Genomic DNA, 17,644 nt, shown 5'->3' on the forward strand with positions numbered 1-17,644 from the left:
TTTCCCAATCTAGCAATCTGTGCCCATACATTACAGATCTCTTTAAGTCATTTGCAGATCATTTTTAGCAAACACAGATCTTCCAATCTTGAAAGGCCCATCATTTTACTAGTAATGGTCTGCAATTCTGCTGATCTTTTCCATGCACTAGCAATCTACAGCCACAATAGATGTGTGAAAGCCAACATGTTGGACAACCTGATTTACCAATTCCAATCACTTTTTGGTTGAAATCTACTATCTGTGAAGCCCATACATTGCATATTTTTATACACAATCATCTGCAAATTGCAGACTTGCTACAATCGATTACTGATGTATAGGGGCCTTAACTCTAGATGATTTTTATTCAAGATCTGGCCGATTCCAACGCATCGGAGCGATAAATCGTGTAGTGTCCACGAACGATAACGATCCCGATGCACTGTCCAGCGGGTCGTTTGTCGTATCCTCAGATCTTACCTACATGCAGTAAGATCTGACAATCTCATTACCGACACATTGGACATCGTTAAGGACGCACGATAGGTTGTTGGTCAGATTGCACAGTTTAAAGCATGATATCATATGCCCGGGAGTGCGATCAAGGGAAATCGTTGATGACATTGCATGGATTGTGAGTTGTCTAGTGTGTAGGCACCTTTAAGAAAGAGCAAGGAACTGAGGGCCTAATTCAGATCCGCTCGTGAGCGCTGAGCGCTCGCAAGCAGGTCGATGTTGGACCAGTGCACATGCGCACGACGGAGGCGGCTCCGTCGTGCGCATGCGCGAGACCCGGATAGCGACGGGCAAAGCCGTCGCTCCAGGTCTCGCTACAAAGGGGGCGTGCTGTCGATGGTGAGTGACAGCACGCCCCCTTTGGGAACGCCTACCGTCTGGGGCCGGCCCCACTGACATCACAAGATAGAGCCGAAAGCACTCCAGGACTTGCGGCAACGAGACCCTACCACAAGGGTCTCGAAGCAAGCCCGATGGTCTTGACCATCGCGACCATCTTCCTGGCCACTCGCTATAGCTGTGGGTGGTCACCCACAGATATACGAGCGGCCAGGAGGCCGCTCTAAAAATGAAGAAGGACGGCCCTGATTCAGAGAGTCCGGCTCTGAATCAGGGTCTGAGCACCTTGGTAAAACCATGCTGCACTGTAGGGGGGGGGGGGGCAGATGTGAAATGTGCAGAGAGTTTTAGATTTGGGAGGGGTGTGTCCACCTGAAATCTAAATTGCAGTGTAAACATATAGCTGTCCAGCATGTGTGGGCTACATGCAAAAGCAGCCAGTATTTACCCTGCATGCAAAAACAATGCAAGTATTTGCTCCCCTTGCAGTGCATCATGGTTTGTCCAGGTGCCCAGTTACACACTGCAAAGATATATCTGCAGATTGAGTGATCTGCAGATATATTTGCAGATGATTGTCGTTCATACACAGCCATCATCTGCTTCTGGACGTGGGTCCCGCCGGCCGGAGGCGTGTCCGTCCCCCTCCCCGCGGCCTCTGCTGCATGTGTACGGACGGTAGGCAGACCGCCCATACACACTGGCCGATGGCCAGATATATCTGCCATCGGCTTACAGCCGACGCGATATCACTGGTACACACTGGCCAACGGGCACCAGATATATTGGCCGATCAATTGATCGACCAATATATCTTTCAGTGTGTACCCATCTTTTCTTGCTATATCTTACTATATTCCCAAATCTGAATCAGGCTCTGTATTCCCTACCACAGTGATGCACATACACCCTAGGGTTAATTTATGTCAGCAGCCAATTAATCTGTCAGTGTGTGGGAGGAAACCTGAGCACCGAAGGAAACCTATGCAAGCATGGAAAACATACAAACACCACATAGATCAGCCATGACTGGGATTTGAACTCCTGATCTCAGTGCTGTCAGACAGCAATGCTAACCACTACGCCAAACGTTCTGCCCAACGATACTGTATCTCGTGAACGGTGTCTGTGTGTTATTTGTTATACAGTTCAGGAGTTCCTGAGGAATAATACACGGCCAGGTGACAAATATGAAGAAAATATAACACAGAATTGATAATGCAATTACGGTATATTGTGCATTCATTTTCACCGTTTACGTCACTGCTACTTTAAATATTAAGTTAGCATGTTCCACTTTTACTCACCTCACATAATATGGTCATTATTACAATATAAATCGAATATTTGATTATTATATAATTTACTTATCCAGTACACTATATAATACATGATTAAAATGTTACCATACTTGTGTTTAATATATAGAAAAAGGTAATCAGAAAAAAAGGAGAGTGCTGTCTCTAAGCGCTGCAAAATGGACTTCCCTTGAACTCCAGGACAAACGATATAGTGCATGCACACGACAGAACGATATATTGGGCATTGTGTGGTGGTTAGATCGTTAATTATATAATGTAACCATATCACCTGGTTGTTTAGTAGAATGTACACACTGCACAATGTGGTAAAAATCGTTAAAGACATCCTCAGATAGAGCAGCATGTAGGGCTGACCAAAAGGCGTGACGAACGGCTGATGGGAACACGCGATAGTGCGTACACACTGGACTATTTGCCAGTTCAATCCGTAGGAAATCGTCAAATCGTCCAAATATTGTCTAGTGTGTATCCAGCTTTACATATTATTAGGTGTTGCGTAATCAGATTATTGATAAGAATATTCAGTCACTGAGTCTTGATCAAGGGGAAATATGAAAATCTTCCATACAGCCGTAAATAGGAGCTAGATATTCGTTCAGCATGTTGATATAATAAATTGTCACAGATTTAGTCGTTATATTGTTGATTATGATTAAGAATAATAGAATTAGGAGTACATTGTGATTTTATTAGTATCTCCTATAGCAGAGAGGATTGTGATTGCTATTTATTCCAGCCCAGAAAATCTAGTTGGGAAATAAGGGGGAGATGTATCAACCTTTAAAATAGTGGAGAAGTTGCCCATCGCCAAAAAAAAAAAAATCAGCTTTGAGGCAGCATTTATCAAGTAGATTATACAAAATGATAGGTAGAAGCTGACTGGCGAGTATGGGTAACCTCCCTACTCTTTGAAAGATTTGATGCATCTCCCCCTCAGTGTGAGAAAGGAGTGGGGATTGTTGTGTACTGTGCAGGGTGGGTGCACTGTGTAGTGTGGTGGGGGGTGCACTCTGTACTGTGCAGGGTACACTGTGTACTGTGCAGGGTGGGTGGGTGCACTGTGTACTGTGCACTATGTGCTGAACAGAAAAAAACATAATTCTGCTTATAATGTCAGCAAAAAACAAATCTTACAAATAACAGCACACCTTTAGATAATATTAATTAGAATGCTTGAGCCTTGTAGCACCTCCATGCATCAGGGAACGCGGAGAGCGCGCTTAAGTTACGACAGCAAAATTACATTACATCATAAATTTGGGAAGATTTTGCCCGCAGTTAAGATGGCGGCCTCAGTCACCGTCCCTACGTCACGTACTTGGTACGTCTTCAAAACGGTCGCTCTACATTCCCCAATGCGATTGGACGACCTTGTCATCCAGTCAGCCAATCCGGAGCGGCGGTGTTTGCAGGTGCTGAGTGCGGCGCGCGGTGAGGGCTGACGGTGTGCAGGTGAGATTGGGGCTTGTGGAGGAATTAGGGAGGGAGCTGTGACCCGCGGTGCTTGCAGTCTACTCTCTGCTCTGTACAGCACCATCCTATTCCGCCCCAATGGGCGCGGCGGCCGGTGGTTACCCGGCCCGCTAGCTGCACTCCTGACAACCTGTGGCTGCCCAGCTGCTGTGGAACTACAAGTCCCAGCATGCTATGGCGGTGCACACGTGCCGTGTAACTCCTTGTACAGGCCTCTCCTTGGCGTGCCACAGCCGGCTGGTCCCTGGGTAGGTGCAGGTGTGAGGGGGTCGCTGTGAGGCCTGGACACGTGTCTGGGAATGGGAGCTGCCATGTACATAGGGCAGGTGATCCAGAGCCTCCGCACCAGCCGGCAGATAGTAATAGCAGCAGCTCACTGACTGCAAGACCATGTATGCAGGCAATTACTCTGTGTGTATCTTCTGTCACCTCTGCCTCCCCATCCCCTGGTCTGTCACCTCTGCCTCCCCATCCCCTGGCCTCTCACCTCCTGGCCTCCCCATCCCCTGGCCTCTCACCTCCTGGCCTCCCCATCCCCTGGCCTCTCACCTCCTGGCCTCCCCATCCCCTGGCCTCTCACCTCCTGGCCTCTCACCTCCTGGCCTCCCCATCCCCTGGCCTCTCACCTCCTGGCCTCCCCATCCCCTGGCCTCTCACCTCCTGGCCTCCCCATCCCCTGGCCTCTCACCTCCTGGCCTCCCCATCCCCTGGCCTCTCACCTCCTGGCCTCCCCATCTCCTGGCCTCCCCATCCCCTGGCCTCTCACCTCCTGGCCTCCCCATCCCCTGGCCTCCCCATCCCCTGGCCTCCCCATCCCCTGGCCTCCCCATCCCCTGGCCTCTCACCTCCTGGCCTCCCCATCCCCTGGCCTCCCCATCCCCTGGCCTCTCACCTCCTGGCCTCCCCATCCCCTGGCCTCCCCATCCCCTGGCCTCTCACCTCCTGGCCTCCCCATCCCCTGGCCTCCCCATCCCCTGGCCTCTCACCTCCTGGCCTCCCCATCCCCTGGCCTCTCACCTCCTGGCCTCCCCTTCCCCTGGCCTCCCCTTCCCCTGGCCTCTCACCTCCTGGCCTCCCCTTCCCCTGGTCTTTATAACCTCTGTACGCACGCACCCCCTGGTCTCTCTCAGCTCTTCCCCAACCCACCTTACCGTCTCTCCTCATGCCTCTCATCTCTGGCCACCCCTACCCCCCAACTTGTCTCGTCTCTGGCCACCCCTTCCTCTCTCGTTTTAGTAGTATTCACTTTAGGATTTTTTTTTTAGGGCAGGGTGCTGATCACTGAGGACACTTTTTTTTTTTTTTTTCATTTTGAAGGTGACATTTTTGATGCAACATTTTGCATTCCTAAAGATGCAGTGTGTAGTCCGCACACAATTCACAGCACGTGTTCATAGTTTTTATAAACGTATGTGCCTTTAGTATATTACATAACCTCACATGCATATTAAATATATTTAAGGTCCGTTTCTAGCGACACAAACCCAGTATTTGGTGGCTGATATGACGCCCAATGGCACAGAATGTAGTGTTATCCTGTCATACAGGAGGCGATCCCCGGAGCCCAGCTTGTATGCAGACAGTAAGGAGCTTTGTGGTGATCCTTCCAGGACAGGGTTTAGTAAATACATGTCTGGGAAGGAAGGAGACTGCTTACACATAGCTACTTTCCATTCTATCACTCATTAATTCAACCTCATTATAATAACTTCCACAATGCACCCACAAATTTAAACCCATATCCTGTCAAATAAGACACTAATCCAGTGGTTACCAAACGCTTGGAATCATGGTACCCTAGAGTATCGTCAGTTTTTCCACTGCACCTGGTTTCTTATTGAGGATCTCTGCAAAAATTATGAAATTAAGTAAATTGTGCTTACCTGTCATCTCTAGGGTCAGTAATGTACTGGTGGACAGGGTTGTGCGTCTGTTTGTCCACATTTTATGATTGGCAGCCACCACAACTGGTTTTGTTGATCATATTGGGCAATAATTATTTTATTTGGCACTGGATCACCAAACCGAGTTATATTTGCAAGTGCCCCGCTGCACTTTTGGGGGGAAAAAGGAAGGCCCAACTTCCTAAAAGGTTATGTCCTGCAGATAATGGCTGCCTGCCGGAGGGGTGAGTCTTGACTTTGGTCCTCAGCACTGTGCTGCCATGCCACCTCCATTAGGATGTTACAGTGCATCCTCCCCTTCATGCCCGTACCTCGGGGTTGCCTCAATCTGTCCTGATATCTCAGAAAGCTGCACACCAGTCTGTGGAAACGTGCTGCCATTGCGGAGCTGATGTTGAAGTGGACGCAGGCCGGTGAAGATGAATGGCGGGAAGGGGCATCCAAGCCCAGTCCCCCTACAACAATCCTCCAATGTTGGCTTGTCTGGCTGCGGAGCTCAGTGGGGCTTTTCAATTAAGGGCAAGATGCTTTACTCCATTCAAAAATGAACAGCTGCACCTGCTAGATAAAGTTAGCGTGAACACTGTGCCCCCCTGTCTTTTATCTCTGCGGGGGCCCTCCTTGTTTCTCATCTCTGCCCACTCCTCTATACTGTCTACTTCTCTCGCCCCTGTCTGTCTGTCCCCCCACCCTTCTTTCTATCTCCTCCCATCTCTCTCATCTACACCTGTGTCTCTCATCTGTCTTTCTCCTATCTCTGCCTCTCTCTGTCCCCCTCCATCTCTTATATCACTCCAGGTGCTGACACGAGGTAAGAAAACATTCATACAGCACTGAGGGGGTGCTTAGCCCTGCACTTCTATTCTTACCCCAGTTGCCAGCGCAATGGTCTGTGGTGGTCTGTCCCGTCTCTGTGGCAGGAGATGTTGGAGGGGAAGAGTGCCTGCTGTGTACCCCCTGTCTCTTTGCGCCAGAGAGGTCGTCTTTTTTTTTTTTTTTTTTAATTTGATTTGCTACACTAAAATCGTAGGGGAGCGAGAAGAAATCTTTCAGTCGGGTTTAACTGCGCGCTGAATTGAATAGCTTCGGGAGCCTTCCCGGCGCTACACAATTCTCATTGAATTGGGCCCAGAGACTGGTGTCCCCCTCATTCAGAAGTGACCTGAACCCTGAGGGACGTTATTCTCTGGTGATCACATGATCTCTGGAGAACACCCATGCAGTGCAGCACTCATTATGATGTCAAGTGATGGGGGGATATTTCCCTGATCCTGGATACAAGGTAGCACTCTTAAAAGTGGGGAGCCCCCTCTTTCAAATTATGTAGCCCCATAGTGGTTTTTGTATGGTGATCACCGGACAACATCCACTCACATTGCAGAAATACTAGTAGTGCCAGTAGAAGGGAAGGGAATTAACATAATCTCCCTTTGTCTGGACCTTTGACACTCAGAGGCACCCTCATTTCAAAAACAAAGTATAATACGTGGGCACTGCATAAATAATTACTGATATTGATGATGTTGGAATGTGACCATCATAAAGAGTATAATGGTGTCCGGGCTGTATAGTTGGTTGGGAGGCTTTAATAAACTGTCACTTGGGAGGGGGCTGCCTGGTGATTTGGTGAAACGTTTACAGTGTTATCCTTTTCACATAATACTTAAATATTCTGTTGCCGTAATTAAGTCACACATCCACTTAAAGACATGAAAACGACTGCACGATTACAACATCCTAATGGTGCAGTGGTTTGTCAGTCTGCGATGTGCCTACACTGAACGAGCAGTCAGTCAGTGTAACCACATCAATCATCTGCAAACATGCTGAACCTGACATTATCGTCAGGTTGTACAATAGATTTGCCCGATTATAGGTGTCTAAACTGCCAGCGGGAGCGCGCATCGCCGGTCGTTTTAGACATTCTTTTAATTGATGTGCAAACTATGTTCTAACTATTATTTAATGATATCGTTATCGTTCAATCGCTCAATTTAATCGTCTAGTGGATGTGTGCCTTTTAAACGTTGTCTCAACATGTGTGTTTTAATCTTTCATAACCTCTGGTGACCTATGGTTGACCCTGGCCAAATGCTGCAATGCGATTGTTCAGCACAGTCCACGCACACGGCGGGTAAATTTGCACAGATGCGATTTTTCAAGAACTGTTCTTAATAACTGGATCAAATTGCAAATAGGCTACGTGCACTTATGTGTATCCATGTTTGAAATAATATGTAGGAATAATTAAAATAATCTGCTCATACTTACACATACGGGGTTTAAATGATTGCAGCTACATTTAGCCAAAAGTCTGTTATGTCCTTATGTCCGATGCTGTAAAATTGTAGTATTTTTCATGTCACAATGTTTGCTTCCTATATTACACATCAAAAAGTGTCATCCGATATTACCTACTCAGCAGAGGGTCACATTCTAGAAGACTAATATAATTATTAGTACATTGATTGAAGTAACTGAAAGGATACATGCCAGTGTATAGAGGCATAAAAGTAGAATAATTTTGTTCAGTTATCAAAATAACTTTCCTTAATTCATCGCCATCTGTGTTCGCATTTAATGCCCAATCTCCTAATCAATTCAGTGCAACTTGATGGCAACAAGTCCTTCATGTGCAAATAAATGATAAAATCCTGTAAGTATTGCAACAATAAGGTGTGTGTACTATATACAGTATCTGCTGCTGGAAATTACAACATCTGGGTCCCAGTGTAGTAATTGGCCAGACTGAAGCATTTTATTAGATGTAACAATGTGCTAGTGTATAGAGCCTAGTAAAAGTGACTAAATCACCATAAAAATAAGCAAATATACAGTATAGCACTGACGAGAAGTAGAACCACCCACTGCACATAGCATTGCACTCAATGTCCTCCTGATCAGTCACAGACCACACACACATGTTGCTCTTCTTATTTTTGTGTGTGAATCATACAGACCTGGCGAGGTTGAGATGACTCAATTTTCTTTTTCTTTTCACAGTTTATTTCCAAGGCTGAGAGTGTAGAGATGCTGCAATGACCGAGTCAGAAGAGACCGTGCTGTACATAGAGCACCGTTACGTGTGCTCTGAGTGCGGGGAGGAATATCCCAATTTGGCGGATGCTGTCCTGCACCAGCAAAGCCACACAGCAGCGGCAGAGACTCCCCAGTACCAGGTGCTGGGACTTAGCTCTCAGGAAAACCAGTATCAGTGCCTGGAATGTGGGCAGCTGTTGATGACACCCAGTGACTTGCTGGCCCACCAGGAACTGCATCTCCGGCTACTGAACCCACCTAATCCTGAAAGCCCGAAAGCCAAGCGTCCGTCCCGGAGCGAGATTCACTATGAATGCCCGGATTGCAAAGCTTTGTTCAACAGCCAGGACGTGTGGATGGCCCACAGGTACACTCATATGGAAACCCAGAATGTACCACAGTCTAAGGTATTGCTGCAAACAGAAGACCATGTTATGGAGGATACGCTGCAACTCATGTGCGACCCTTCTGCTCCCGGCGAGGTCCACCTTGTGACGGGACAGCAACATTTCCATGTGCCCACCACCTCTTCCTCTGCAGTCTCACACACCCAGGTGCTGGTGGACTTGGAACATTCGTACAAAAAAAACGAAGGCGTGGTGGAGGATTGTGCGGTGGAAGTGTTGTTCTATAAGTGTTCTGAGTGCACTCAGCTCTTCCAGACGCCTGGCGAGTTCCTGGAGCATCAAGCCACACATTTCCAAGGGCAGGAGAGTGTCGCAGAAGCCGGAGACCAACCCACTGAGGCACCTCAAGACGAACCAAGTGAACAGGTACAGAAAGAGTTGCCTACCCCTGAAAATTGTGAGCAAGTAAGTGGGGATGTGCCCGTTCCTTGTGAAGGAGAGCAAGGGGGAGCGACAGCCGATGATGCACTTTGCTGCGCACCATGTGGAGTGACTTTCAAAACCTCTGGAGAACTCGAGCTCCATCAGCTGTCTCATCAGACTGGCCCCTATAGTTGTCCACTATGCAGCAAAGTTTTCACTACCCACCCAGAGGTGGGGGAACACCTCAGATCACATCGTGGAGAGTCGCATTACCTTTGCATGGATTGTGGCCTGGGTTTTGCTAGTGAGGCTGTCCTACTAAATCATCGCCGGACCCACCTCCCCAACCCTCTGTTCTCCTGTGAATGCGGACAAACTTTCATTAACATGACAAAATTCCTCTATCACCGCCGTCAGCACAGTAATAAACCACGCGATCCTGCACCAGTGGAAGAGAAGAAAATCAATTCCTACACTGTCCCAAGTCCTGCTGGAGGCTTTATGTGTTTTCCTTGTGGCAAAGCGTTTGCTGTGCTTCCTCAGTTGTTGCGCCACCATCGCTTTGTGCATGCGCTCGAAAGGAGACACAAGTGCCCGACTTGCAGTAAGCCCTTCAAAAAGCGTTCACACCTTCGAAACCACATGCTGACACACACTGGGGAGCGACCATACTCTTGCACTGAGTGCAGCAAGTCCTTTAACTCTCAAGCAAATCTGCTGCGGCACAAGCTCACCCACACTGGAGAAAAGCCATACAAGTGCCAGCTTTGCGGCAAGGCGTTCAGCCAGTCGTCAACGCTGCAACAGCATCTTTTTGTGCACAGTCAGGCATATCCATATAAGTGCACAGAGTGCGGGGTCAACTTTCACCGGCCTTACCGCCTCCTCATGCATCAGTACCACCACACCGGAGAGTACCCTTACAAGTGCCAAGAGTGCGGCCTTTCCTTCTTACTCAAGAGACTGCTGGAAGTACATCAACTTGGGCATCGTGGTGAGGTGCCTTTTAGGTGTGAAGACTGTGGCACAAATTTCCCAAGTCCTCAGAGACTAAAGGACCATCGCTGTAACAGAGCAGGCGGTGGCACGGGAGAGAAGCTGGAGTGCCCTGTGTGCGGTAAGAAAATGAATTCCGATGCTCGACTCAACGCCCACGTGGCTGCTCAGCATGCAGGCACCAAAAATGATGACGGATGTGCAGGAAAAACGAAAGACCCGCAACCTCCCCGGAACAAGCAGAAAGTAGGTACTAAAAACTTGGAGTGTCCCGATTGCCATAAAACTTTCAGTACAGAAACGTCCTTGCAGGTTCACCGCAGGATTCATACCGGAGAGCGCCCGTACCCATGCCCCAATTGTGGCAAAGCCTTCCGACAATCCACCCACCTCAAAGACCACATGCGTCTACACACAGGCGAGAAGCCCTTTAAGTGTGACGTGTGCGGGAAAGCCTTTACCATTGCAGTCCGTCTCTCTGAGCACAAACGTATCCACACTGGCGAGCGGCCCCACACCTGCCCTGACTGTGGCCGAGCTTACCGATCCTTTTCAAACCTGTGGAAGCATCGAAAGTTGCATCGTGAGCAATCCGTTGCACCAACAGCCAGCGAGCCCCATTCAACCGACCTCTCTAGCACGGTCGCTATACTAGAGACTGTAGAAACCATTCCCATTATTGAGACTGTTGAAATCTTCCCTGAGGGCAGCGCAATCAGTGTGCAGGACATTCAGTTTGAGACTTTGCAGGTGGAGAATATTCATGTGGGTAATATTCAGATCAGTACCTTGTGAGATGTACTTGTCCGTGAATTAAAGGGCAGCATGTTATCTGCCAGAGCTGTAGGGCAAGTTAACCATTCAGAGGCATGGGGTGTGGTTTGCTGGCGATGCCAGGTCTTTGCTGTCAAAATCTGCTTCAGTTATGTCCTTCCAGTATGATGTTAAAATGCATATTTTAATTAAACCCCCTAGTTATTAACCATGACTAGTGTATTGTACCATTCCTTGATAGTATTTCTATGTCGGAACTGCACAGCTATAGTGATGTGATGTGTCCATGTTCTATCCTCCTGATGGGCATTTTCCTGTAGTGCCAGTACCTATATATTCAGCTTGTTGCTCCAGTTCTTCAAAGAGGACATGCAGTGTGCCAACTCTCCCTTTTGCAGTAGTCCTTTAACTACATTTGGCTATCTCTGGCCACTGCAGAGGAACTTGTTGTTGGGTGGGAGGCACGTCCTGCTCTGTGGCTATGTATTGCATTTTGTGGGTGACTGGACTTGCTGTAGTTCCTGTTCTATCAGATGCCACATACAATACACACCTTGCCTTTGTGACTCAGATCAGTCTGTTTCAAAATGTGATGGCTTCAACCTGGCTGACTGAAAGTGGAGAGCTGTTAACACTGGGGTCCTCAAGGAGTGTAACTCTATCAAAGGACTACGTGAGTATAGGCCTGGTTTTATAGGAGGACTTGTACAGCATCTGCAATGCCCGAAAGGACCCTCTGCATTAGTCATGATAGCAGCTACCTCCAACACTGCAGCAAATTGCGACCTAGAGCATAATTTCCCCTCCTGTTTAGAATACATCACCACTCGCCCCCATTTTCTTAAAATGTTATTTATCTCTGTTCCTTAATGTAGTGGCTGTTTATGCTGCAGGCAGCTGTCCTTAAACTGTGGCCGAGCCCTCGCTGTTTACTGCTTATGTGCGCAGGATATGTATATGTTCTGTGCCAGCGGAGACCACCTCTGGTGCCCAGGCTCAATTCCCACAGGTCATGCACACCCATTTCCATAGAAACAGGAACTCCTGCAGAACAGGATGTTCATCAATAGTCTGAGCACACTAACCTAGGAGGTATGAACGATGCAACACGCAGATCTGTCTACACTACAAAGGATCTTTTATCAGAGTGACAATGCTACCAGTATGTCTATTCCAGTACTGCAGCACACTAACCGGCAATAGGGCTTATTGTATAAAATGGTGCATACATACTGTAACGCATATCCACCAAACCGCTGGTAGTTGGCCTCCAGCTAGCACCGTTTAGAAAATGACGGCTGATTGCTATCAGTTACAATGCGGTCTGTGCATATTTTGTCATGTTAAGTAAACCCTACACCACCCCTTTTGCTACATGAAGTGCATCTGTCACCTGCTCCTAGGCGAGGTCTCTGTTTTGTTGGCGACCGTCATATCCAGCTCACAAGTGATGCCGCAGAGACTAGAGAACTCTGCCATGCCCTCGTGAATTGATATGCTTCTCATGAACGTTACCTGCTGCCATAAAAATGGCGCTCTCCTCAGCATTCACCCGATGGGTACACTTTAACCGTGGTAGTTGCTAGGAGTAATTTTCATGGGTTCTGCACGATGGGTTACAAAAGAGCTAGTCTTTTCCAACACTGGTACTGTTAAGTTCTCCTTGCACAACATCTGAAAAAGCACCAGGTTTAGGTTTTCATCTGTGGCTGAGATCTGAGCCGGTAACGAGAGTAGTTTGGTCCTGGGTGGTGGGACTTTCCCAGAATGCTCTGCAGACCTCCATTCTACAGTGTTGGGATGTTGCCATCGTTCAGTGTGTGTGAAAAGCTAATTGCAATGTTTCTGGAAGGCAGACGTGCATCTCTTGTCCTGCTCCTCTGGATGTTCTCCAACCTCGATCTGTGGCCTTTTTACCTCCTGAAGCAATTTAATGCCTTAGTCCCAGGAAAAAAAGAATTCACTTGACTGCACCCAAACCACTTAATTAGCTGTTGTAGCTACCAGACAGCAGTCATACATAGCTACTTAGTGCTGGGGTGGATAGGGTGCTCTGTGTTAATTAAAATACTGACTTTCTCCTATGCCTCCTCACACCTACTGCTTTCACAGCGTCTGTCGATTTAACACAGATCTCTCGCCTCTTGGTTTTTCTGTGTGCTTGAAACTAAAAGACTTCAGCTGCGATCATTTTGTTTCTAGAGTAAAGCGAGCACGTCTTGGGCTGACATACACACGTTACTGACTTCTGAACGGAGTCACCCTGATGATAAAAGGAAGGTTAAACTTATGCAGCATAATTATGGTTTAGAAATTTAATGAATTAGTAGGTTCTTTTCAGCGTCTCAGACTAAAGCTGGGTACACACTAGATGCCCTGTGTACCCAGCCAACTGCAGATGCGACCGAATGACCTACTGTATCGCGTGGTCCGTACACACCACGTGATCTGTTAAACGACCACACGATATGTCATTCCCCCGCCTCATTCAAATGCATGGGGTAGTCAATCAGATCTTCAGATTGAGCAGCTTGTATGATAGATCTGAGGAAGCGATGGAAGACCCTGCGGGGGTGCGCAATAGTGCGTACACGGGACGATTTGAACAAAGTCATTCCGATGTATCGGAAATTGGCAAATCGTTTGGGAAATCTTCTAGAGTGTACCCAGCTGTAGGTGCTAGGTGAGTGTGACCTGACCTGTTCTTTCTTTTTGAGCTCTTCAAAAAGAGAACAGCTCCACTGGAAATAGTATGCAGGCCTAGGGTATAGCGGTTCATTTACTTATACAGTATATGTACATAGATCTATGTAAATATACTATATCTAGTTGATGTAAACAGCGATGAAAGACTGACAAATTGAGACAATGGTTTCATCAATCTCTTGTATTTTTGTACGTGTGGCTGTCCATGTAAAAAAAAAAAATATATATATATATATATATATATATACACACTTGAATAGGGATCAGTGCTCATTATCTTTGTTTATCTTCTTACAAGAGGTCTTTTTTTAGTATGATAAAATGTGCTCCTCTGAGCCCTAACACAAATTGGTTTAGTAGATAAATATAAAGCGCACATTACATGATTACAAGTCCCTAAGATAGCTGTGCTTAGCGAATGCCAGCCAGTCTCTTATTTATTAGTCTTTAATGTTCTAATGAGAGTCCATATATTCCATTTGTGTGTGATGCTAAGGACACTCTGGATAAAAATGCAATAGTGTAAAGCATTGGTGTGTTCAGGTGGTGTGTTACTATGCTGTAACTTGTAGCAACCAGCAATATTGATTTCCTGGAGCAGCTTTGACAGCGAAAGCCTATGTGTAATGAGTGGCTATGGCAGAAGTCTGTGTGCTCCCCTGATTGTCACACATGCAATACATCCTACTCCACCTCTTTGGAGGCTCAGACAAAAGGTACAGGTGCATCAGAAAGGTAAAGCACCTCTGGATTGCAGCCAAAAACGGCCTTATTCAGCATTTTATGCTATCGCTGCCGCAGCTGCTTTTATTTGTTTTTTTAGCTGTGGATGTGCGAAAATGTGAATGTAACAGCAACTGGGACTTGTACTGAGACGCTCACCGCAGACATCGCTGCTGTTCGCAACTGCGTACACCTATGCTGCATCGGACGCAGACCATACAAAATGACTACTTGAGCGAGTCTATGGTCCCTCGGAATGGAGCGCCATAGCTATGTTTCCTGCGTACGGGATCGCAGACGCAGGATATGACAGGCCCCTGTTACGTCACGCCTGCTTTTCACGCTCTTCATTTATTCCCCCAATTGCTCCCTGCCTGTCAATCACACTGCGATTAAAGACTCGCAGCGTGCGACTGTAATATACAGAGCATTTTCACTTTTTTGCCCACACTGCCTATTTTGGGGTCATATTGCAAAATACGCTCGGAGATTTTGCCCATTCGGTGCACTTCAAGGGTCTTTCATGCTCTGTGGGGGTGGGCTTGGAGCCCCACTCCCTTTCCTGAAGGCAGACTTTTTAATTGTTCTCCTGAAATGCAGCTGTGTTACTACATTGCTGAGAGGACTGCTGGAAATGACGGTTGTGGGATAAGATGAAATGAGGACAACCTTTCACCCTTTCTTGGGTGTAGGGTCCCTTTGCCCCTACACCCAGCAGGGTATGTACCTAAAGCTGCCTTCTCTGCCCTTTTTTTTTTTTTTTTTCTCATTTACTAATTTTGCTCTGCAGGAGGAAGTCTCGTTTCTGTATTGCTCTGCCAAATTAGGCTCATTAGTGCACAGTTAGGGTGGGTACACACCTGAACGATATCGGCCCGATTTGGCCAAATCAGGCAGTGTGCCTGATTAGCGTGCTCCCATTGTCGCATGTGATATCACGTGAGTGGCCGTGCTGCATGATATCGCATGTGAGTGTGAGGACACGGGGTTCTCTCAATCACCCAGACATCGAGCAGATCAAACCAACGTGATGGTTTATTTTTCCACAGCACACAGAAATAGATAATGTCAGGACAAGTTTAAATACAGTGAACAGGCAATAAACAGATAGCAGTCCCAGTAGAGTATAACGTCCCAGAACAATGCCACGAAATAGCTAGAGACCCTCAGTCCCCACAGTAGAAACTATCACTGATCACACTTGTAGTGAATAGCGCAAAAGTCCACTCAATCTTTTCCAGAACCCCACACGTAGAAACTATCAGATCACACAGCAGTGATAGTCCCTGGGTCCAACCAAGCGTTTCCAGGATCCCATACAGTAGAAGCTAATCACAGAACACACAGCAGTGAATAGCGTATAGGTCCTTGCAGAATTTCCAAAGTATAAATCCACATAGAACTGGTGATGCGTTCCACTAGCACCTTGGCAGAGCGAGGCCTCTTAGCCAAAGTCAGCGACTAACATGTGGAGCTGCCTTCGGTGACCTGTTTTGAAATCTTCCAATTTCCCACGATATTGTGACCACCCAGGGGGGTTGCACCGTCTGCTGATTGGTGCGCGTCCCTTATGCTGTCACTTTCTCCTACCTCCTCTGGGTATTACTTCCCTGACGAACACCTGCTGGGATGGTTCCGTTCGGGCTACCAGATTCACATGAGACACAAAACAGGCAAATGGATGGAGTAAATCCTGAGCGTCCCCTGGGGAGGTGGGAATTAACTTAGATGGTCTTTTGTTCTGGGAGGTGTCACCTTGCTCTAGTGCAGGGGTTCCCAACCACATTCCTCAAGGCACACTAACAGTCCAGGTTTTAAGGATAGCCATACTTGAGCACAAGTGTGTTAATTAGTTCTGCAGTTATTTTGATTTAACCACCTGTGCTCAAGCATGGTTATAACTAAAACCTGGACAGTTAGTGTGCCTTGAGGACCGAGGTTGGGAAACACTGCTCTAGTGGTTACGAATAACACAGACATATGGACCAGGCTAACATCAGGGCTTATCCAGTGTTAAACATTACAATTACTTACATTATTACAGTACATAATATACATACTAATGGAAATGTCTGTCCTGAGAATGATCACACATACACTAGGAGACTGGAAGGGGAACACAAAAGGACTAAAAAGTAAATTGATCTCTGCAAGGACTGAGATGCTGCCAGTACATTTGTAACACACGTCTCCTCATGTCCTCACAGTGAGGCTGTACATATTAATGAAGGACGGAACAGTGATCGTTCTTTAAATCTTTTAAGTGTGTACGTGCAATCATGCGATGTCCAGAGTGAAGACAAATCGCCATGAACATCGGCACGATTGCCGGTCGTTCAGGTGTGTACCTACCCTAAAATTAGGGACCTATTTATCATATTGTTTTCATGGAATATCTGCAAGTATGTATTCCCCAGCTCTGCTATGGGGGGATCGCAGCAGATCCCTCAATTTCCGACAGCATCCGCAAACCCCATTGGTTTCTATGTCTGATTTACCTAGAGTTTGGCTTATACTGTCTGAAGATGGCGTGCTGCTGTAGCCTTTGACAATTACTGGGAGAGGATCCCTTCCTGGCAATGGCCACGGCACAGGCGTGGTATGTAGTCTGCACAGGCGCAGGATTCCTGATAGGAGTGAAGAGACCACTGATGCGGTCACTTACTCTGAGCACATCACAGGGACTTCCTGTGCCCCTGGCCCTGCATGTGCTATTTAATACATTCGGACAGTATTATTGCATAGTGCAATGTGATTATGGGGCTAATATCGCAAGTATGTGATTATTGTTCTCCATAGTGCATCTCATCAGCGAACTGAATTTCCAGGAGACCACTCAGCAATACCGTAAAACAGCTCCATGTTAGGACCACAGTTTAAAATTTTTGCTTTAAGCCGGAGGTTCCTAAACTTTGGGCCTGATTCAGAGCCGGACGCTATTTGCGCTCGCTCGTTCAGAAAAAGGGGCCGGCTATTTAAATTGAGCGCTCGCTCTTTGCGGTCTGTTGACGCCTCTGAGCGAGCGAAACATGCGCTTGGTTTTTTGTAAAGATGCCCCCTGGCCGCTCGCATCATACGTCATCTCCGTTATTTATTTGAT

General features: G+C 47.2%; 1 protein-coding gene across 2 annotated transcripts; it reads left to right on the plus strand.

Annotated features, from left to right (window-relative positions):
* The first annotated feature begins 3,503 nt into the window (after window positions 1-3,503).
* On the plus strand, window positions 3,504-11,598 carry LOC148481609 (zinc finger protein 574-like). 2 transcript variants are annotated; one of them, XM_088453183.1, is made up of 2 exons: window positions 3,504-3,611; window positions 8,540-11,598. In XM_088453183.1, exon 2 carries the CDS (start codon window positions 8,575-8,577, stop codon window positions 11,134-11,136), a length of 2,562 nt encoding a protein of 853 aa, XP_088309309.1. In that variant the 5' UTR covers window positions 3,504-3,611; window positions 8,540-8,574; the 3' UTR covers window positions 11,137-11,598. The 2 variants fall into 2 exon arrangements, with proteins under 2 accessions (XP_088309309.1, XP_088309310.1); XM_088453184.1 differs by lacking the exon at window positions 3,504-3,611 and adding an exon at window positions 3,788-3,880.
* The last annotated feature ends 6,046 nt before the right edge of the window (window positions 11,599-17,644 follow it).

This window comes from Taudactylus pleione, unplaced genomic scaffold, assembly GCF_031769625.1.
Source record: "Taudactylus pleione unplaced genomic scaffold, aTauple2 ptg000572l, whole genome shotgun sequence".
Classification (NCBI taxonomy): Eukaryota; Metazoa; Chordata; class Amphibia; order Anura; family Myobatrachidae; genus Taudactylus; species Taudactylus pleione.